Genomic DNA, 24,326 nt, shown 5'->3' on the forward strand with positions numbered 1-24,326 from the left:
CCATCTGCTGCTGCTGCTGCTGCTGCTGCTGATGATGATGATGATAATGATGACGACGACGATGATGATGACGATGACGACAACGATGATGATCATCATCATGATGATGCCCATTGGGTAACTGATGAAACTGACTGATATTTGCATATTAGTTTTGAAAAATATGTTAATTAGTTTGGACGTCAACATATTAAAGAGGGATAAATAAAGACATGGTCCGAGATAGGTTAGTTTGAAAATAAATTGCTAAAAACCGTCCAACACATGCCAACATGTTAAATGGATATTACACCGACAATGATGACAATGATGTTGATGTCATCAAACACAAGTTGTTGATCGTCTGTGCCCACAAAAGAATTCAGATGCCAGTGTTTAAGAATTCCATCAAGGATGAATTAGAAACGTTTCTGTGTGGCTTACTTGCAATACGTATGGGGTGACGGTGGTTAAGTGGTTAATAATATTAAACTGATGACGATGATAATGATGATGTTGATGGGTGATAAGCTTTGATTGGTCTGTTTACAACTGGTAATGCTATACAATTAGCTTATTTGAGCCTTTTAAGGCACTTATTGTGCTGCATTGAAATAATAACGTTATTATTTAGAAAGCCATTCTTAACATGAGGAGGGTGTTTTGTAACTAGTCTGTACTTTCACCTAACTATTTAATAAACAAAATTATCATAAAATTTAAATTTAACTTGAAAATACTATTAAAAAAATATATATAGTGCAGTACAATAGGTGTATAAGTACCCCTTTTAATTCTAATGCTCCAAATAGGAATGATTTAAATTGTCTATATTCTTCTTTCTATACTTCTCATTCTATAGATATTTTTATTAACAGAGAGGAGACCTTAGAAGCTAGACTGTAGCCTGCAGTGACTGATATGTCTAAAGTGGGATAAGAGGGATGCTGCATGAGGCGGTAACCCTTGGCATCTCAGTTTTATATCCAATTAGCCTGGATGCCTGCGCTGAGCAAAAAAAAAAAAAAAATTGTAGGCAGGCTCGAAGCCGGAAAAGAAAGGGGAGGTGTGTGTGTAAGGGTGTTGGTTGAGCCAAAAAAAAAAATTTAAAAAAAAGTGGTAGTAGGCAGGCAAGTTCGAACCCGTACTGCAAAGGAGGAAAAGAAAGTGAAAAAAAAAAAAACTAACGCATTAGCTGTTGCGCCCATCGCCATACCGGAAGTGACATAGGTTTAATTAAGGCTAGACAATCAAAAAGAGGCGATGACTTTCGAAAATATCGGCAAAAAAGCGACCCCTCCCTGTAGAAAGGTGTCCCGTTGAGGGTGAAGGAATTAATGTTTTTAGCCAATTTTTCGATATTTGTCGTCCAAAGGGTCGAGCTTCAAAATGATATCACAGTTATTTTTGTTTTATTTTTTTACAAAAGGAATGTGATCAAACGTTGAATTAAAAATTGGAAAACGCGTTTATTTTGAGGAAATTTAGCAAGTGAATCACAAGCCACAAATTGACAACAATAAATTCCAATAATAAACTTTAACAATAGTATTGGTAGGGGAGGGGTGATCGGGGACAAGTGTAAAAAGAAAAACAATTGGGTAAATAACTTAATACATAACTGAAAGAAAAATTAATACATGACTAAAAGAAAAACAGACATTTTAAAATAATTTTTTAATGCTTTCCATACTAACGATGACTACTGCATGTTCCCTTTGACCACTATACACTCAATAACCCTTATCCTCGAGTGGCCTCTGGGCCTTGATCAGTGGTGACTCATTTGTAAAAAAAAAAAAAAATTCTCAATACTATCACTCAATTTTTACTGACAAAAAATAGCAACTTTCACCAAGGCATGTGAAAAGACAGAAAATATTGCATCCATATACCGCCTGAATGTTTGTCCAAGGCGACTTTAATTCTGAATATGGTTGGCATCACCATGACCTCCTCCAACAGGTGGTTTCCAGAGAGATGAAACATGGAAGGAGAATGCCGCTTTTATTCTGTTGAGATGATGGTACATTTTGTTCAGTGACCACACAGATTGTGACTAGTTATAATATTTCTCAGTACTAGGTCTTATACTTGAGTCTTTGAGGCATACAATCAAAGAGCTGGCCCCAGGCATCACCAGATTTCTATTGATAAGACGTAAAAAAGTAAATGTAACATGCAGTCGCAACCGAGATTGAACTTATTCCACAAGTTTGTAGTGTAATTCTAATCTTGTCCGCAGCTAAATACTTGATGCTTCTCTAGGATTATCAAGGGTATTTTCTATCGTGACGCCATCACTAGATGGGTTGCCTACCATGGCTCAAGAGAGGCCCATTAATCCTTGAGAGAAACATAGACCATGCCAGTTTCTTAATCTGGTATTTTACCTTGCGGTACATACAGCGTCTCGCCTTCCCAAATGGTCACCAATCTGGTACTGGCCAGGCTCACTGCTGCTTAACTTTGGTGATCTGGTGAGAACCGGTGTGTCAACATGATTGTGCTGTATATCTCTATTGATTCCACAGTACAGAAATAACATTTTGATAGACACGAATACAAGAAATAAAGTAGAGATATCCAATCATATTTAAACTATCTCTTTCTTATATTTCTCAGTACTAGGATTTATATTTGAGTCTTTGGAGCATACAATCAAAGAGCTGACCTTAGGCATCACCAGGGCATCACCAGGGCATCACCTCTGTATGTCATTGTGTCTATAAGAAAGAATTTTGCATTTTTTATAAACTTGGTTCTGGATGATTAACTAAGATTGGTCTCTTTGCATGTATAATAAATTTTGTTGAAATGGTTACACATCTGATCATTGTAGATGGTTCTCGTTTCAACTAATTGCTTGCAGTTAACTTCCCATAAAATTGCAAATTTCTCAATGTAGATATTGACCAGCACTGTCATGCTGGGTTTTATATTCGCTGGACACTTATATCTGGCAACCTGATACACGATGATCAATTGTTTCTGTATATTTTACATAAAGTCTGCATTTTTGATTTGCCCTATTTTTTTCATGCGTCTTTGTTTTTTTTTTGCTTTTTGTTTTTTTTTGATTCTTCAGACTACTGTTCTCATCTTGTGTCATTTCCACAACGTTTCAGTTGATGTAGCCTCCGAACTTCTTCAGGTATATCTTGACAAACTTGGGAATGTTTCTGTCGAACTCAGGAATCTGGATGGGACTTCAAACGGAACCTTATATTTATGCTGTCGTTCCATCAGCACCGACTGGATAGAGGTCCTAAGTAATTCGCAATTGTATATTTTTTCCCAGATTTCTGCAAAAGAGCTCACAAAGATTATGCCTCAAATTGTCTGGCTGTATGAAGTTCTTATTGGTAAGTGCTATTTGTTAGACCTGCAAAATTGCAAGCTTTTACCCTTGACACCGAGAGCAGCAAAGCTCCGCAATTGTATACAAAGTCAGGGAAGGTTTGGGCCACTCTCATACCAGTATCGCACCTGATACATTGCTTGCAATATGCAGAGTCAAAGATGATAAAAAGATGATGGAACCTGACGCCAATTCCTCTTGGGTTTTCACCAGAGTGAGCCCTGTTAGGTAAGTTGCAAGCCTAATAGTTCTGAGTGCCAGACCTATCATCCCTGGTGTTATGGGGTAAGCTGATCTATCCATTTAAGGAATAAACGAACTTACCCAGAGATAATAAATACAATTACATCTAAATATCATGGCAGTGATCCATGGTATTCATTTGTGACACAGACAAACACGAGTTGAGGATCTGTTCTCAAAAGTCAATTTGGCAGAAAATAAGCCATTTTAGTAATCTTTGATCTGTTGGGTTGAGACATTCATTCTGGGTAGTCCTAGGATGTCCACCCTCTCAGGCTTTCTCTCTTATCTTTGTAAATAAGTTTATTGCTTACGGCCTGAGATGCCCTGACCAATGTCCAGGCAATTTTTAAAGTGCCAAAGTGATCCTTCTTTAGGAGTGCTGGCTTGACTCTCCCCACTTTTCAACTTTGTGTCACATCTTCCTGCAGTGGAAAGGAATTAAATACTGCGATTTGTGTTAATTATAGCACCAGAATCATGAAGTATACTTCTGGAGCATGCTTTCATTAATATACTTTTGTTAATCATGTCACAGCTAGCTCTTAATTATTATCGCCCTACAAGACCCCAACATGTGGGTGGCCTTGCCAGGAACTAGACTTTCACGTTTCAAACCAGGTTGTCAATGCCATTGTCAACCATGATGAGGAAAGTTTCTGTAGAACAAACTGGATTCAAATTTTGCACACGCATATTGGCAGTCCTTGTCATTATTTACGAAGCCACCATCACCTCCACAGTTGTGTTGAACCTGGAACTTGAACTAAAATACACTTCTTTGGCCTTTTGTATACGTGTTTTCATAAAAAATAAAACTTGGCTTTAAAAAGCCCAATCTAGCGACCCTGGACAAGAATGTACGAGTGACCTCCTTTTGATGTAGCTTCGTTTTCGTTTTAATATATGATCATTATTGTAATGGTGTGAGAACAGAACTCATAGTAATTTTGACGTACACGGTTATTCACTGAAGAAAGAAATCACGACACGTTATGTAAAAAACAAAGGGAAAATTCAAAAGAAACAGGGAAAAGAAAGAAGAACATTGTCTGCTAAGAAATACTGGACTGAAGGAGTAAATTAAAATTGTCTCTTATGATCTAATTTTAATATCAGCATTGAACTATGTAGCACAATATTACTTTCTGAGAATTTATTAGTACTTATTAATTCATCTCATTTAAGGCAGTTTTATATTTAAAACAGAATCGATACTATTTTTTATAGAACTGTTAATAAACTCATATTTACTGTGTGTTATTAGTTTTTCTGTCCAAAAAACTAATTCTTTGCGCTATCCATAAAAAATATCAGCTTTATCAAAACATATTTGTTGATTCAATATATTTCTCATTCTGTGGAATTTCCACAGGTCCTGCCAGTAATTATAATTTTCATAACATATAAAGAGACACTTCTTTTTTCTCAAGTCAAAAGCGCATGGTTATTTTGTTGTTATTACAAGATTCAATCAAAATACACCAGCTGTTTGCATCTAACTTATCTGAAATCATTAACGCTGCAAATGAGGTCATATTCCAGAGTGGTGCATCAAATTTATTTCCAAGAATTACTTATGATTCATAATATAATTATGCTACCAAAGAGTAAATTTTTAACAAAAGCAAAACTTATCAAGATAAGAAAATTGGAAACTTTCTTATTGATAGTAGTTTCAACAATATCCAAGGGGTAACCATTATTACAAAGAGTCTTAGGGTCTTAGTGATAAATTTGAGTTCGTCATCCAAATTAACTTCAGAACAAATCATCAAGGCCCTATGTGCTAAAGTTTTGATTAAATTATATTTTTGGTTTATAGGGCAAAAAGAGTCCCAACGCATATAGAGACCCGTAAAAGTTGGTTTACGATAAACAGAAGTAAGAAAACACGAGGATGTCTTGGACACAAAAACATCCAAAAACGGAAGAGTAGAATTTGTTTCCTTGTCTACCGTAAACTTAAGGGCTGGATGAACATTATTAAGGGATACAAAAAAAAGCATCCGCATTCGTCTCGTGAAATAAGCAGAAAGTGTCGTCAACGTAACGAAAATAAATGTCTGGTTTATGCAAACCAGACAATAGACCCTCTTCATGAAAACCCACAAAGATATTAGCCAACGCTGGTCCCAATGGGGAACCCATGGCCACACCATCCGTCTGTCTGTACATAATATCATTGAAACTGAATTCTACCGACATGGTGGCGGATTTCATCAATTCTACAAAAATATTTTCTGGTATTGGGGGAGTCAGAAGTTTACTCCGATATAAAGCGTCAGCACAAATATTAAAAGTCTCTAACAATGGGATACAAGTAAAAAGACTGGAAATATCGAAGGAACACATAAATTTGTCTGAATGAGTATAATTTTGTATAAAGTTAGCAAAGCTAAAAAAATCTTTAATACAATATGAACTATAAAGTTCCAAAACAGGTTATAAATGGCAATATATATATATATATATATATATATACATATATATATATATATATATATATACACACACACACACACACACACACACACAGAAAGAGAGAGAGAGAGAGAGAGAGAGAGAGAGAGAGAGAGAGAGAGAGAGAGAGAAATATATATATATATATATATATATATTAGTGATGGAACGATTATAATATTTTTCCCGATTCAGATACAATTACTGATTCTGTACTAAATTCCCGATTCTCATACAATCACTGATTCCAATTCCGATTCATTATAAATCTCTAAATATTTAACTATATAGTTGTATTTTCCCCTGATTACTGTAAAAACGCACATGGTAAATGTACAAATATTTTCATAGACATAAAAATATATTTGTAGGGGACGATATACAGATTGTAGCTTCACTGGTGGTTTAAAATCAATAAATATGTATTATTTTATCATTATTGCCAGCAATGGAAGATTTAGCTTTGAACAGAATCAAATAAAAAGACAGTTAAAAGATTCGTTTTGGCATTGGAAAACTGGTACACCAATTTTTCCGATTCTGATACCCATTTTGATACCCTCAAATATTCTGAGTTTTCTGATTTGCGATTCCGATTCCGATTATATATATATATATATATATATATATATATATATATATATATATATATATATATGTATACACTAACATTCTTTGGGTAGAGCACTGTCGTAAATAATCTCACCAGCTACTTAATTGGCTGAAAAATGCGAAGCTCGTTGTTTGTTTACAAACAGGCGATTTGAGCACTATAAAAGTGGTGGCGGGTGTCCATTTAAATAGACATTCCGACGAGTTATTTATGGGCGTCGCCTTCATAGTCGAGTGGGAGAACTGCCGACTGTCAACACGACGGTTCTAGGTTCAATCCTTGGCTAGGGGACGATGCTAGTCTAGCGGCACTGATGAGTTGTGATACAACGAAACAGGACTGTATGTCGATGACTACATATATATATATATATATATATAAATGACAAAGAGTCTATATTCCAAGTTTACGGGCGTCACCTTCATAGTCGAGTGGGAGAACTGCCGACTGTCAACACGACGCTCAATCCTTCGCTAAGGAGCGATGCTAGTCTAGCGGCACTGATGAGTTGTGATACAACAAAACAGGACTGTATGTCAATGACTACAAATATATATATATATATATATATATATATATATATATATATATATATATATAAATGACAAAGAGTCTATATTCCAATTTCCAAGATGTTGTTCATCTTACTGTTTATTTCTTTCAGCATGCTAAATGTTGACAGCACCTTTTTCATAGTGCAGAAATAATCATATAATTATGTCAATATTTAAGAAATATTTTCCGACCTGACTCATCAGAAGAATAAGAACTCATTAACTTTAAAAGAAAATAAAAAGCATATGGGCATGTATACATAATTCAGAAAAAATCAATTGTTTTTTTTATATTTACGCCATCTTTGATTTTAATGTACAGTCATTAATGTTTTAACAAAGTATTGATATAATGTTGTCATGTTATAATTAATACTAAAAATATTTTACATAATACTTTTTGAAATTTATTTATAAATAGTTAATATTTACTATCTTAGATGATGTTACCACTGATTAAATCTAGAATACGTGTATTTAGGTTTTTGGCAAAAATATGAATTTTGGACCAATCAGGGCTCGATTTAAAAAACTTATTTTTCAAGCCTCTGGGAACCGCTAAAGAAATATAAAAGGCAAAGACACAGAGAACTTCTCTCATCAGAGAAAGGGATAACAGACATCAACAGCAACGCTCGCTGAGTGAAATTCAGTTGCTGAAATGACAGTTTTTCTCGCAAAGAACATTGCTTGACGCTCTCTTTCTCTCACTTCGCTACGTGACATAGTAGGACTTTTTCTCTCACACTCTAAAGTCTTCACCTTCTTCCTCCATTCCTTCTTTCATACAAACTGCCACCTTGGCGCGCACTAAAAAGTAATCGCTTTTCTTTTAACGAAAAGCAAACAAAAGTTTATATCATATTATTTGGTAGTGTATTTCCTTTTATTTATTTCAGGGGATTTATGCAAGTCTCCAACAGTTTTTATACGAAACTAATTTTTAATTCATAGAATTTGTTTACACTATTTAACTTATTTCGTATAATCTAAATATATGCTCGGCCTTAATTATAATTATTACACTGAATAAATATTTTATTAGGTATATTTCTACGTTATATATATATATATATATATATATATATAACGTAGAAATAATATATATATACATATATATACATACATATATATAAATATATATATATATATATATATTTAAATAAGGGAGTAGTCACCAACAATGAGTATTTTTTAAACATTATTTTATTATTCAGTGTCTTGGTTTTTCATTGAGAATTATGTTTGGATCATTGTAATAATGTTTTTAAGTCATTGAAATCGTTTACGCGCGTTTCAGACGGTCTATGAGACGTTAACCTTAATATATCGATTAAAAAAAACAAAAAAACACATATATATATACATACATATATATATATATATTTACTGTGGCGCCAAAAAGTCCGTACTTATCATTTTTTCAAAAACCGCAAATTTAAGCTTAATTGAATGTAACTGTTTAAACAACCTATACCTCATTTGATTCGCCTTTTATTCCTCTATAATTTTACATGTTCATATTTAACTTTTTTAATTGACGTATCCTAGTGTACATGCCAATTTTAAAAAATAACTTAAATTCGTGGGTTTTGAAAAAAATGACAAGTGTGGACTTTCTTTTTGGCGCTACTGTATATATTAAAATCAGGACACATCATGAATGTATCATTTTTATTCTCTGTCCTAATTCTATTCTGCAGGTAATGTGTACTTTTTGTCATGTATAATAATAGATTGCTCTTGTTTCATGAGCCATGAACAAGTCATTCACAAGTGTATTCTTATTATACTAAAGATTGAACCTTCAACCTTCAGGAGAATATCACTTTTACAATTGATTTTTCCAACTACTCTAACCACTGCGTCAATTGTAAAAAGTGATATTCTCCTGAAGGTTGAAGGTTCAATCCTCAGTGTGGGCGACTGAAAAATACAATTGCGAATTACTTGGGAACTCTATCCAGTCATGGCTGACAAAACAAGAGCATGCTAGCCCCGTGAAGTAAATAAAGGCTCGAAATTCCATCCAAATTCCTGAGTTTGACAAGATACGCCTGAAGAAGGTCGGAGGTTACATCAACCGAAACGTTGTGAAAATCATACGCCGATGAATCAAAATAATGCGAATAACCAATCCTCATCTAAAAAATTCAGAAACGTCAATTTAAGACTTCTACCCACTCATGACTGACGGAATGAGAACAAGGTACTCTCGCAGATTAAATAAAACGTTCTGATCTAAATTTTGTATTTGTTTCCGAATTTTACAGGACGTACCTGAAGGTGGTCTAAGGTTAAATATAATTTTTCAAAACAAATTCTCCATTCCCAAAGGATTCTTACCTGTTACTCTGGATGCTCCATTGAACAGAATTGGAATTTACTTTCAATTATGAAATCTTCAACCAATCTGGAACCTAATAACATCGTCCCATTCTATTCACGGATTACCATTCTATTTGAATACCAAATTTCATATCCATTTTTGTTCAACCGTTATTTTTTTTCTCTATGTCCCTTAAAAAGATTTAATATATTTTCTATGTATGTGCTGAATAGCATAATTATATTTAATATTTCGCTAATGACTTTCCTCTGAAGAGATGAGCCTACATCGAAAATCCATGGATTAAGGAAATTACTTTGAATATTGTATTCTTTGTTAAAATAATACATTTTTGTTTAGAAAAATTATATTTTTCTGAATGAAATTTGAATATAAAAAACTGTAAGTTTTTAAATTTGCTCTATCTAGTATATTGAACAATTTTATTTTGCTGGGATTTTCTTATATAAAAATATTACTCCCCCCCCCCCATAAAAAATATTTTGTAAGATTAGATACCACAAGATTCATCGACTGTGATCTAATTTTTCTCATTATTCTGATATATATATATATATAATATAAAGCTGAACGTTTGTGTGTGTGTGTGTCTGGTCACGAATAGGCTCCTATATGTTTGACTATTATAGAAAACTGATTACATATAATGATAGAAGATGTATCGAGACACAGGAATGGGTATGTTTGATCTGGCTTAATGATGATTCATTAAAATTGTGGGGTCTGCGTACGCACCTGGTCCACAAAGTATGGAAATAAAAAATTTACAAATTACAAAAAAACGTTTACAAGTGTTTTTTATATAGATGTACATAATAATACTTTGATAAGTATGTTTTAACTTAAATAGGGATGGTATAATTAAATTGTGGGGTCTGCGTTCGTGCCTGGCTTCCATAGAATGGAAATAGGCACAAACTTTAATAAAGACTTTTCATATCTATCTGCGTAAGTATACTTTGATAATTATGTTTCAGTTTGAAGAAACATGGTATAATAAAATTATGGGGTGTTCATTCGCGCCTGACCTCCATAAAATGGAAATATGTCACAAAGTTTAACAAGGTTTTTTAATATAGATTCACAGAATATTGTGATAAGTGTTTCAGTGTGAACAGGTATGGTATAATAAATCATGGGGTTTATCTATTTTATTTTTACTTTCATCATATTTTGCTTTGGTTTTGATACCCCCAAATTCGAAACTATCTCTTTACAACCCTTCCTTTTCATAACCTATCATACTTTCATAAATCAGAGTCCATTTTCTGTAGGCTGTTTTTGAACCCAGTCAACGACGGGTACTTTTGCTAGTATATATATTTTATTTATATTTATTGCTATTTCATCCCAAGCAAGACACAGTACCACTTGGATATAGGGGTCTACTATTTGGGACATAATTTGCAGGGATACTATGTAGGGAGTTCAGCAGCAAGATATTTATTTACACACACACACACACACACACACACAAACATATGTGCGCATATGTGTGTGTGTGGGGTGTGTTTATGTGTGTGTGTGTGTGTGTGTGTGTGTGTGTGTGTGTGTGTGTGTGTGTGTGTGTGTGTGTGTTCTTAAAATAATGTAAACAAGTTGCATTAAAACAAAAACTTACAGTAATTCTCTGTTAGTGACTTTGCAAAAATTTTTCTGAAAATCCAAAATGTTTGTCCCAGAGATTCTCCAATTCCAGTGTAACATTATCTTCTGTTGTTTTTTTTTTTTTTTTTTGTTGCTTTTTTTTTTTTTTGTCAATCTTTCGAGATCTTTCTTACAGATTACTCTAACCGGTGTCAATTTTCTTTTCCTTTTCAATCAAAAATTAAATTTCCACACACACAAAAATAAATAAATAAATAAATAAATAAATAAAATAAAAACACACTCCTTGGGTAACAACGCTCTTGGCATGGGTTGTTACCAAGGGCTAAAAACTATTTCCTCATTTATAAAGTGCGAATGCTTACATGGTGACTAGTATTACGGTGGTAGCGTTGAATGTATTAATATTTGAAAGTTTGGAAACCTGCATTTTCTTATCAACCGATCCTTTATTTGTTTCATTTCAGTCGAAATTTTCAGATCTCAAGGGACCGCTTCCCTATTATTTATCTTTATCTGAGATACATAGATATTCCAATATTCCATTAAATTCTCATTTTACCTCTCAAATGTTGAGTGCATAAAGAAATGAAGAACATTAATTTCCTCTCACTTATTTATGTAACTGTTTAATAGTATATCTTGCTTGTGGTTTCTTGGTCTTACCGAATTCCAGGGAAAAGAATTAATCTAGTCTGGTGGAGTATCCAGCTTAATATTATTACTATAGGCAATATCACTTAGAGAAGGTGCACCATCTTTTTTCTATAATATAAATCTTACCTGTCTGTTTAAAAGTATGTATGTATGTATGTATGTATGTATGTTTCTATGTCTGCCTAAAACTTTCGGCATAGGCAATGGATTTTCACGAGATCGGTATCGTTTTGAAGCTCGCCCCTTCAGATGACAAATATCGAAAAATTGGCTAAAAACATTAATTCCTTCATCTTCAACTGGGCACTTTTCTACAAGGAGGGGTCGCTTTTTCCGCCGATATTTTCGAAAGTCATCACCTTTTTTCGACTGACTAGCGTTAATTTAAACCTTCGCCACTTTCAGTTGGCTGATGGACGCAACGGCAAAACGTCACTTTTTTTTTACGTTCTTTTCCTCCTTTGTGGTATGGCCCGAGCCTGCCTGCCTACTACCACGTTTTTTTTTTTTTTTTTTTTTAACACACACCTCCAAACGCGCAGATAACGCCGGGCTAGTTCCTCATGTAAGTCAATGTAGAGTGAGTATACCGAGGGGATTTTATTTGAGCTTTGAATACTGTGTTATTTTACATATGTTAGGGAAAAATATCCTCATGCCAGGTTGTCCTGACAAACCATTGTACAGAAAGACCTTAAACACTTAAACAGGGCTACCCAGCGTTCCTTGGGACCGTATAAAACAATGAGAAAAATGAAGTTGATTTTGAACATACCTGTTATTCTTAGGATAGAGGAATGTTTTATGTCTATGAATCATTTGCTATCTCGAGCAAAAGAATATTTTACCTATCCTAGGACGGATATTACACAACATATGTATGAAATAATTGTACCTTCCCTACGACAGGAAATTTACAGCATGTATATGAAATACTTTTACCTTTCCTAGGACGGGTAATGTACAACACATGTTTAAAATAATGTTACCTACCCTCGGACGGGTAATGTAAATACATATATGAAACAATTTAAAGTACTCTCGACAAATATTGTACAACATATATGAACTGATTTTTCTTTTCACCAACGCCACCATAATTGTATGAAAAATGAAGTCATTTTTTAGAAGATGGATCATTAGTGACAAACCACGGTACAGAGAGACCTTAAATACTGGAAAGTGTTGTCTAGTAAGAATTCAAGTTCTTTCCCATTATATATGCAATCTGAAGAAAAAACAATTTGGATAAAATCCGACAAAAATATCAAAGGCAAAATGAGAAAGAGCAGACGATCAACACAATTCAACCAAATCTTAAACTTAAAATTTTAGACATTTCATATAATCATAATTCTGTCATGAATTTTGATCAAAATGAAAATAAGGATTCTAGACATAAAGTTCAGTATTATTATATCTTGATTTTAAGCTTCTTGAGAGGAAATAAAAGTGGTGCAAAACTGTTCTGTTTAAGAAATTAACTTTATCATCCTGGGACGGGTATTTGTTGAGTACCATATAGTTGTGTCCTTTACCTGTATGTGTATTCATTGTTTTTTGCGGACTGTTATTCTCATCTTAAGAGTTGTTGTTATTTCAGCACATTTCGACCAACTCATCCTCTGGCCTTCTTCAGGTAGTTATAATACCATTCGGTACGGATCCAACAATGGAAGACAAAATAAGGACAAAACATTGGATATATAAGACCAAAACCTTTAATCTTGATCGTTTAGGGGCCCGTGGCGCAGTGGATAGTCTCTATGGTTCCAGATAATATCAGCATGTACATTCATTATTTTTACAGGCTATTATCCTCATCTTCATAATCGTTGTAGTCTCACTGCATTTCGGCCAACTCATTCTCTGGCCTTCTTCTGGTGATTAACCGCAATGAGATAGGAATGCTGCGTCTTAGAACTTTATCCTCAGTAATTATTGCCTCCCATAGTTGTTGTCTCACCATGTTTTAGCTAACTAATCCTGTGGCCTGCTTGGGTAAGGTTGAAACTGCTATTCCCAGGCAATGCTTGCCTAGAACCATAGAGACTGAATGCCTCTATCCACTGTGCCACAGGCCCCGAACGGCGATCAAAGTTGGATATATATATATATTTTTTTTTTGGTCTTATAAATCAAATTTTGTGTTTGTATCTAGTTTTCCATTGTCAGGCCTGTACCGAATGGTGTTATATTTTCTTTTTTTCGCTTTTAGAATCCTTTGAGGATTCTAATATCAAAAAAAAAGAAAAAAAAGAAAAGGAAATATAATACTATTCGGTTAATTATAAAGCCTCATCTTAAAGGATTCCAAAATAGGATTCGAACTTGGCACATCCAGCTTCTCAGTCTGTAACATTAACTACTTCGTCAACGTCATCTTGTAATGAAAGGAAGACAAGTTCTTGCTGTGAATGTTTTGCAAAGAAGAACCAGAGACTTTTCGATTATATGTAGATATTATTTGTCAAATGCAAAAAGTTATTTATGCGTGAGTAACTGGGATCAGTACCATTATCGGATACAAGGGTAGATAGCAGATTGATTGAGTAGTATTTATCTCCCTCTCACGGTGAGAAAATTAGACACTAATCTTGGAAAGTGGGATTAAAAAGTCAGCGCCCCTTGGGAGGAGCACTTTGGCCTGCAAAACTTTTCTGGTAGAGGCGACTCAGGCGATTAGCAATAAATTAACCCTTTCTCAAAGAGAGAAGGCAAAGCCTGGGAGGGTGGACCTCCTAGAACAAAATATCAAGGTACTACACAGGACCAGCAACATACTGCAATCAACAGGAAAAAGTTTTTTTCAGAAATGGCCTAGACTCTGTTGATTTAAGTGCCCCATGTTATAGTCAGTTAACATACTTCCCAACTTCCGGCGTGGCTGCTACCAGAAGCGGTGATAAAGCAAATCAGTTCCTTCGTGTTTTCCTCTATCATGCCTCCCCTGTGCATGTACTTTAAAATTTTTTTTTTTTTTGCGTTTTTCCGATCGTTCTTTGTGATTTAATAATTATTGAAAAGTTTTTTCTGTCTTATTAAGAATTATTGAAATTAGTTTTATTTTAAATAATTATTGAAAACAGTTTTTGCGCTTTTTTTTTTAAAAAGAATTATTGAAAACACTTTTTAAAATCTTTTAAAACTATTTTGGGAATATTATGTATTGCATACGTTTTTTATGATGTTTGAAATTTTTTTTATTTTGATTTCAATAATTTCATTTGTTATTTTGATTTCAATAATTTCATTTGTTATTTTGATTTCAATAATTTTATTTTATACTTACATAAACATATATTTATTATATAAATTCAAATAAAAAAAAAATTTGAATTAAAAAAAACGTACTTTTATAATTTCATAAACATATTTCTTATAAAATTTCAAATAAAATAAAACCTTTTATTTTTTTTATTTTGTTATTAAAAGAAAAAATAAAGACGAATTATATTATTTTTGTATAAAATTGTGTATAATTTTGTTAATTTTTTTTATATATTTTTCAATAATGTCCTTTTCTTATATTTTACTAGCAAAAGTACCCGTCGTTGACTGGGTTCAAAAACAGCCTACAGAAAATGGACTCTGATTTATGAAAGTATGATAGGTTATGAAAAGGAAGGGTTGTAAATTTGGTTTGAATTTGGGGGTATCAAAACCAAAGCAAAATATGATGAAAGTAAAAATAAAATAGATAAACCCCATAATTTATTATACCATACCTGTTCACACTGAAACACTTATCACAATAATCTGTGGATCTATATTAAAAAACCTTGTTAAACTTTGTGACATATTTCCATTCTATGGAGGTCAGGCGCGAACGAACACCCCATAATTTTATTATACCATATTTCTTCAAACTGAAACATAATTATCAAAGTATACTTACGCAGATAAATATGAAAAGTCTTTATTAAAGTTTGTGCCTATTTCCATTCTATGGAGGCCAAGCGCGAACACTGACCCCACAATTTTATTATACAATCCCTATTTAAGTTAAAACATACTTATCAAAGTATTATTATGTACATCTATATCAAAAACACTTGTAAATTTTTTTTTTTTTAATTTTTAAATGTTTTATTTCTATACTTTGTGGAACAGGCGCGAACGCAGACTCCACAATTTTAATGAACCACCGTTCTGCTAGATCAAACATACACATTCCTGTGTCTCGATACATCTTCTATCATTATATGTAATCAGTTTCTTTTTAAATAGTCAACCATATAGGAGCCTATTCGTGACCACACACACACATTCAGCTTTATATTATAGATTTCAATAAATCGCTTCATAATAGATATATTGAAGAACAATAAAAGTGAAGGAATCGCTTCCGTGAGCAGTCACGCCGGAAGTCAAGAAGTACGTTAACTGACTATAATCAAACTCCAGCAACGCTGAGGCGCCAGGTAAGTAGCAGGTTGATTGAGTTCAGTCATCTAACTAGAAAGGAGTTTAAGTGATACATAGATTAATTGATGCTGCTAGTCCCAGTCTTTTCTATAAATATTATTATAGCATGTGTTCTTCGGAATTATTTGATATGTTCCTTGCTTCTTTTGTTTCAGCTTGTTTGTCTCGTTGGTTTAGTGGTCTTCATCAATCTGCAGTTTTGATACCTCATCGTAATACAGATTCTTATTCCAGTAGCTTCTTTCCAAGAACTACAGGCTTGTAAAACTCTTTTCCTGCTAAATGCTCTCCTCCTACCTGTAGCTTTAGTTTTTTCAAGACTAAGGTTAATGGGCATCGCCTGTTTTTTGTGATAATCATCAGTTCTTGATAGCTCCTTACATCAAGTGGCTACACGGCTTGTCTGGAGCGATTTACATAAAAAAAATAAAATTGAAGTTTTAATGAGGTGATGATGACTAATTAGTTAACCACTCGGACAGTCAATCTGGATGTGCTAGGACTGATTCCAGTTACTTTTACAGAAATGCCTTCACTTAGGGATGTTGGCAACCTTCATGTGATTCGTTCAATAAGTACCCAAAGTTTTCTAGAAAGGATTCTAACTAGAAAGATATTGAGGAAATCAATGCCAACAATAGAATCATAACATGAATAAATATTTATTTTTTTAATAAAAAAACTGATAAAAAACAAAAAAAAATATTTCTATTTGTTTCATATGATTTTTCTCTTTATATGATTTTTTTTTGTTCAAATCAAGATAAATAGTTAGATTCTTTATATGTGTAACGTTTTCCGGAACCAACACGCTGTAACCTCAGTCGCAAAGTAGACAAAGACTAGAAATGAATTTCAACTCGCTTTTTCTTTCTAATAACATTTATTTCCTCATTGTTACGGCCGTGACGTCACTCACACTGATCGTCCTCTCGAACGTCATCAACGTCTCTAATGTGATCTCGAAGTTCTATCCCTCTCTAACGTGATCTCCTTTTTAAAGTCTTTATTTTTCTATGCCGGTGACGTCATTTTTGCATTTGTACATGCGCGTCCGTTCTCTCTCTCTCTCTCTCTCTCTCTCTCTCTCTATATATATATATATATATATATATATATATATATATATATATATATATATATATATATATATATATAATATTATGTCGAAAGTTTAAAGAGTTCTAATGGGGAACTATTGAATGTGCCAAAAGTACGGCGGCAACAAAAATTAAGTTTATTAACGTTTAAAAACGATTCAAATATTGGCGCGACGAGGGAGAAAAAAAAAGCGGGAGAAAAGATTCAAAGTTCCCCAAAGAGAAACAATGCGTTTGCTGTTTCCTTTTGACGGCACAAAGAAGGTTTATACACCGCAATAGAGACAGACTCCAAAATCTTTAAATGGTTTCTGGAGTCCCCTCTATGTAGCACCTCGAACCATTCTTTGAATCTTTTCTCTCGTTTTTTTTTTTTTTTTTTTTCCTCGTTGTGCCAATATTTTAATCGTTTTTAAACGTTAATAAACTTAATGTTAGTTGTCTCCGTACTTTTGGCACATTCAATAGTTCCCAAACCAAACCAAACCTTATACTCCATGATTACTGATATTTCCATTCCTGAGATATACACACTTTTGACTAACCTTGTGTGACATCGTCGCTTCTCTGGGTGGAGAGGTGATTATATACACCCGCAAAACCGAAGTTAAAACTTCAGAGAAAAAATAGATGAAAGACTTAAAAAAGAAAAAATTGACCTGAACTCCGTTCAAGTTCGTGAAGCGTATAGATATTTCTTTTTTATTGGGTGTGTAAACAAGCTTGTTTTTCTAAATATAATAAGATATGCGAAAAAAAAAAAAAAACGAAAGAAAAAGGAAAGGAGAAAGAAGAGAAGACAAAGAAAGAAAAGGAAACGGAAAAGGACGAGAAAGAATGTAAAAAGAAAAGGAAAAAAAGAAAGAAAATAGAAAAAGGAAACGAAAAGTGAAAAGAAAGACAAAAAAGAAAACATCAGCAAAAGGCAGGAAGAAAAAGAGAGAAAGCAACAGAAAAAAAAAGAAAAAGCAAGGGAAAAAGGAAAATGCGGAAACTAAAATAAATTAAGGAAGGAAATGAAAGAAAGGAAGAAAAAAAGGAAAATAAAAAGTAAGAAGAGAAAAGAAAAAAAGAAAAGGAAAGGGAAAAAGAATGAAAGGAAAAGAAAGAAATAAAAAGACAAAAAAGAAAGGAAAACGGTGAAGGGAGGAAAAAAAAGAAAAGGAGAGAAATAAAAATAGAGAACAAAGGAAAAAAAGAAAATGAAAACGAAAGAAAGAAAAAGAAAAAAATTCAATGATTATGTAAGTCGTTTCATTGTGTACGCGTTGCACTAATAGAAATTGCATTCACATTAGTAGTTGCTATTTACGAAGGAATGGTGCCTGAATGTGACACAAGTTTGGACTTATTTTAAGGTGTAACCGTTAATAAATCCCATATGACCGTTCGTAACTGTTAACAATTATTCATTAGAATTGCCTCAGTCTGGAAAGATAGTGCCCGAGGAATGGGGAGCATGAGATCATACATTTAGTAAAAGGTTATGTTATTATTCATGACAATGGTAATATCTCTCTATATAAAAGACAGAAAAGTGTTTTTCTGGTTATCTATTTTTCATACTTTCTATATTAATGCAAATTACAAAGCCAATGCTAATCTATTATATCAAGGGTAGTGGTCAGTTTGTATGTATGTCTATATGTCCAGCCAAAAGTTAAAAAAAAAAAAAACTACGAAACAAAGATCTACAAAGTTGGTATTTCCTTGATCGGGGTTGCTCCGGAATAAATTACGGAAGAAAACGAAAGAAAGGAAGAAAAGAGGAAAAAGAAGGAAAAGGGAAAAGAAACGGGGAAGAAATAAAGAAAGAGAGAAAGAGAGAAAGAGAGAAAGGAAAAAGCAAAATAAGGGAAAAGGAAACCAGAATAAAGAAATGGAAAGAAAAGAGAAAAGAAAGAAGAGACAAAAAGAAAAGAAATGAAGAAAGAAAAAAGAGAAAGAAAAAAAAGGAAAACGAGAAAAAAAAATTAAAAACGAAAAACGAATAGAAGAAAAATTACAAAAAAAAAAGTATTTAATCGTTGGGGGTGGGTCATCTGGGCCAGGTTTCGTCAGGGGAGTGTCGTTTTTTCATAGTTATCTATATACTGATACGATAGCATGCGTGTTATTTATTTTGTTAGTCACGTTTACATCAGAGTCGTGTAATTGCTATGGACTTTCATTTCTTGTAATAACTAATTTTACCAAGAATTAACTAATTTTACCAAAAATTCTTCAGTTTCGATTATAGCTGATGGCACTCAAGCCATTTATTTTTTTATAAACAATTTTACCAAGAATCTTCTATATATTAATACGACTGCGTATATGTCATTTATTTATTTTCTGTGCCACGCTATATCCGAGTTGTTTAATTGTTATGGACTTTCTATTTCTTGTAATAAATAATTTTACTAAGAATTCTTCATAAGTTTTGATTTCGGTTTCGATTATAGCTGAAGGAACTTAAATTATATATTTATACATATTTTTTTTTTCTCGTAAGTTTTGGTTTTTGGTTTTGATTCAAGCTGATGCACCCAAGTCATATGAATATATTTTTTTTATTTTTGAAATCGCAACTTTATAATATATAAAAATCGATAGCACATTAAATCTATAATAATATATACGAAATCGGCAAGAATTAAAATGTCATATTTAAGTGTACTTCATGACCAGGCTGCGCCGGGCGTCCCTGCTAGCGTAGACAAATACTTTTGCAGTTTTAACAAAAGAGCTATGTTACGTTGCACCAAATTGTGTTTGTTATATATATAGTTCATTATTATTATTATGATTATTCTTTGTTTCTTTTTGTTATTTTATCGTTCGTTGTTAAGTCTTATTAAAAGTGATGCTTATTAAAGTGCAGTCTTAGTAAGAGATGTTGTTGAGACTTAGAGAGTCTTATTGAGCGAGTCTTAGAGAGAGAGAGAGAGAGAGATAGAGAGAGAGAGAGAGAGAGAGAGAGAGAATTTTATTAAGAGGGATGTTGAAAGACTCAGAGAGAGAGAGAGAGAGATGTTATTGTAAGGGTGATTTTGTATTAAGAGAGATTGTTCGTTTTATAATGCTTCATATATTTATGAAAATGTTCATACTTAGGTGTTGATAGAAAAGCTCTTTGAGTGATGAAACAGTGTTCAGACATTGTGTAGACAGTCTTCAGAAGTCTTAGTGTAGATATGAGATGTGTATGTCAAGAGATTTTATAACACAGATATATAGACATATAATAACAATTTTCACTTTACCTTTTTCGTAGAATTACAACACAAAGACGACGTTTATAAAAACACCTGATGGGTTTATTTCTTCTCACGACCGGTCGTGGTTTTCATCATCAAGGATTCCAAGCTTCACATTCTAAGTTTCAAAAGTGACCGTCTCGCTTCTAGACGTTCGAATTCCAACTGGCCTGTCGTCTCCTCACACTCTCTCCGTCTCTCTCCGTCTCTCCCCCTCTTTCTCCTTGCTTAACTCCAAAGTTTTCTAACTATATTTAGAACTTTCTATTTTCCATGACGTCATACACATGTTAAAACGTGTCTTCTTTCACGTGTTCTGGACATGCGTGTCCAAAACTTTTTCCTTCGTTTACAAAAGGAATTTTAACCTATATTCTCAGTAACCTATATTTCCAATATGTTAAAAACATGTTTATTAAATTATTCTATAGTTGCATTCCTCAATTGAATTTTTCATAACAAAATTGACAGTGCACATTCTTTTCCTGAAACTATTTTATCTCTAAGCTAAACAATGGTTTGTTTTACATTCCATTTTCTAATTCTCTCACGTAATCTATTTCTAAACCTAAATTACGAGGTTCGAATTTCGTCTATGCTATTTCATTTTCATTTGAACTAAATCTCTCTATTTTTATACTTACATGAAAAGGGGACAGCCCTTATCATGTAACAGCTACAATCTACAATAATATCAGAGCGTCTCCATTTACGCCGAACATCTACAGAACGCCAACATCAATATATTACATATGAATGAGTCCCCTGTGGAATTTCCACAGGTCCCACTAGTTATGTATTAATTTTGCAAAAATATGCCGACTCTTTCATCGAGTCATCTATCATATAAAGGAGAGTGAGTGCATGTCCAGCTAGAAAGGATTGGACTGTACGGAAGAGAAAAGGGGATACGGAGGAGAAAAATGGGGGAGAGAAGAGAGAGAGAGAGAGAGAGAGAGAGAGAGAGAGAGAGGAATAAAGAGATATAGAAGTTTTAATAGAAATATGTTACACTTTTGCACCAGGCGACGCCGAGTAGCCCTGCTAGTAATAAATATATTTCGTCATGAGTGAGTTCAGTTCAACTGCCTATGCACAGACGCAGGGCGTCTCTTAATCACGATGGCAAAATAGGGAAATAGCCGGCTTGGCAGCATACACTTGCAACAAAAGCAAACCAACTTGCCATTAATAAATAAATAAAAAAAAAACACATTCCACGATTTTCTGGTCCATTTTCACTATCAGATAAACAGCTTCATTTTTTTTTACAAAAAAACATTAACCTATTCATTTCTTAAAATTCTGTGATTATCGTACTGGTAGGAAATTTAATTTTTACTCTTAACAACTATTTAAAGTGTTGTGTTACTTCGATGCTATGAGCAGCTGTAAATGCAACGTGTGCTATGTAAATAATTTCTTGTTTCCTGTTCTACATAAAGCTAATTTACTACATGGAAACGGTTATCAATTCCTGATAAGTTCCATGTAGAAAAACAGATTCCATTCAATCCAAACAAATCAATTCTGAAAAATTTGAAACCATATTCGTTTTAGATGATTTATCAAATAATTTTAGCTTGCTAGAAATAACGATATAATAGCTGCGATCTACCTACTAGTATTACAGTGTATATGGAAAGGCGAAGTGTATGTCTATCTATCTCTGTCTCTCTGTCTCTATCTTTCTGTCTGTCTGTCTGTCTCTCTCTCTCTCTCTCTCTCTATATATATATATATATATATATATATATATATATATATATATATATATATATATATATACGTTTTATTTTTATTATCGTATATTTCTGTTAAGTTACATTATTGTTTCAGCTTTTTTTTTTTTTGCCGTCTGTAGCTTCCTCGGACTTTGGTCGGGGGGGGGGTTGACCTCATTCACTCTTTCACTCTTTCATCCCAAAATAGTGAACATTTCTGTAAAAGTCTGAGGAAGCTGCAGACGGCAAAAAAAAAAAAAAAAACGGCCGAGTAGCTAAAACAATAATGTAACTTAACAGAAAGATACGGTAATAAAAAATAAAACGCATATTTGCTCTACAACAGTATTGAGCACTTTCTTCATTTTTTATTAATTACCATCTCCACTATATATATATATATATATATATATATATATATATATAGTTTAATATAATAATTCTCTCCAAGTTCCAAATATCAATTTTTTTCAGTTGGTCATTTATTACTTTTATAAAGGTAGTCATTACAATATTGTTTCATATTGTGACTAACAAGTCCACAAAATTATGTCTTTATTGCATTTTTAGTCACGTACTCATCAGATATTTACCTTAAAAAACTTACAAGATATATATATATATATATATATATATATATATATATATATATATATATATATATATATATATAATTCATATAAACATTAAATCAGCTTACAGTTTAATCAGTAATTAATTTGTGTTTCTGTACCAGGCATAGATCATTCAGGGCTGTATGTTTCGACAATAACTAAATTATCTAAAAGTATAGTTTCAAAGCAAGTAGCTCTGTAGGACAGAAACACAAATTAATCCGTGTTGGCTGACTTAATATTTATATAAAATTTATTTATAAAGCTCTATTTTATATTGAGCACTTTAAAAAAGTTGAGCATTTACAGGCACTTAAGTTCCTTCAATTCTTGTGTTAATTGCTGGTTGCCTAGAGGTAAGATGCTAGATTATGAAGTCAAGGTTGACTTTGTGACTGGCTTCGAATCTCTCAACCAGCAGTCATTATCATTTTATGCAGAGATGAATGCAGAAACATGAAACTGTAGGTAGAAAAATAATTGTTGATATTTATTTGAAAAATATTATATCTATCTCCATCTCCTTTCTCTCTCTCTATATATATATATATATATACAGAGAGAGAGAGAGAGAGAGAGAGAGAGATTCCTTCCCCTTTTCCTCTTTGTTTGGTTTCTATTAAACATCTATAATGATAAATATTTGCATTTACCCCATTCAAAGCGTGCACGGTGTCTGGCATCCATTCGCCAGAGCTATAAGATGCGTAAGAATTATATGCTTACACATGATTTGCATATTAGGAGACCCTCCTACTTGAAAGGCAGAGTATGATGACGATGAGGAGGACGGTCAGAAACAAGTGCTGATTGTCAATCAGCAAAAATATTGTTATTTGGAAGTGGAATTGTCACGAGAAGATGATGAAGTGAAATTAAGTTTTATTAACTCGTGCCCCACTATATATATATATATATATATATATATATATATATATATATATATATATATATATATATAAATAAGAACAAGTAGTTAATAAAACATGTTAAAAGACACTTTGAAAAAGAGTTAAAAACATATTTAATTTTAAAAAGGAAGCATAAAATAAGTGGATAGTCCTTAATCCGCGGAGTTTTGAAGAAATATTATAAGCTCTATTTCCTATTTGGTTTTATCGAGCTTTTACATCTGGTTGAGATTACCTTATAGATATTAACTCTACAATATTTATAATATAATTTAGTTTTGCCATCTTGAATTATTTTGGTAAACTTAACCGTAATTCTTATTTCATATATATATATATATATATATATATATATATATATATATATATATATATATATATATATAATTAATGTAAACATTAAATCAACTTACAGTAATTAATTTGTGTTTATGTACCAGGCATAGATCATACAGGGCTGTATGTTTCAACAATAACTAAAT

The 24,326-nt window shown here is 32.8% G+C and overlaps 1 protein-coding gene across 2 annotated transcripts in view; it reads right to left on the bottom strand.

The window, feature by feature from the left end:
• LOC145258185 (programmed cell death 6-interacting protein-like) overlaps nucleotides 1–24,326 on the bottom strand; it is a 277,740-nt gene that overhangs the window by 111,966 nt on the left and 141,448 nt on the right. Inside the window, exon 1 of one of the 2 annotated variants that reach the window (XM_080116067.1) lies at nucleotides 11,185–11,317. The exons of the other annotated variant lie outside the window; for it this stretch is intronic. Within the exon in view, the coding sequence (XP_079972193.1) occupies nucleotides 11,185–11,270 (86 nt within the window). The 5' untranslated portion in view covers nucleotides 11,271–11,317. Of the gene's footprint in view, nucleotides 1–11,184; nucleotides 11,318–24,326 lie in introns of those variants that run through there. 2 annotated transcript variants of the gene reach the window in all.

The sequence above is a fragment of the Euprymna scolopes genome, chromosome 33 (genome assembly GCF_053919585.1).
Source record: "Euprymna scolopes isolate OS-2025 chromosome 33, ASM5391958v1, whole genome shotgun sequence".
Classification (NCBI taxonomy): Eukaryota; Metazoa; Mollusca; class Cephalopoda; order Sepiida; family Sepiolidae; genus Euprymna; species Euprymna scolopes.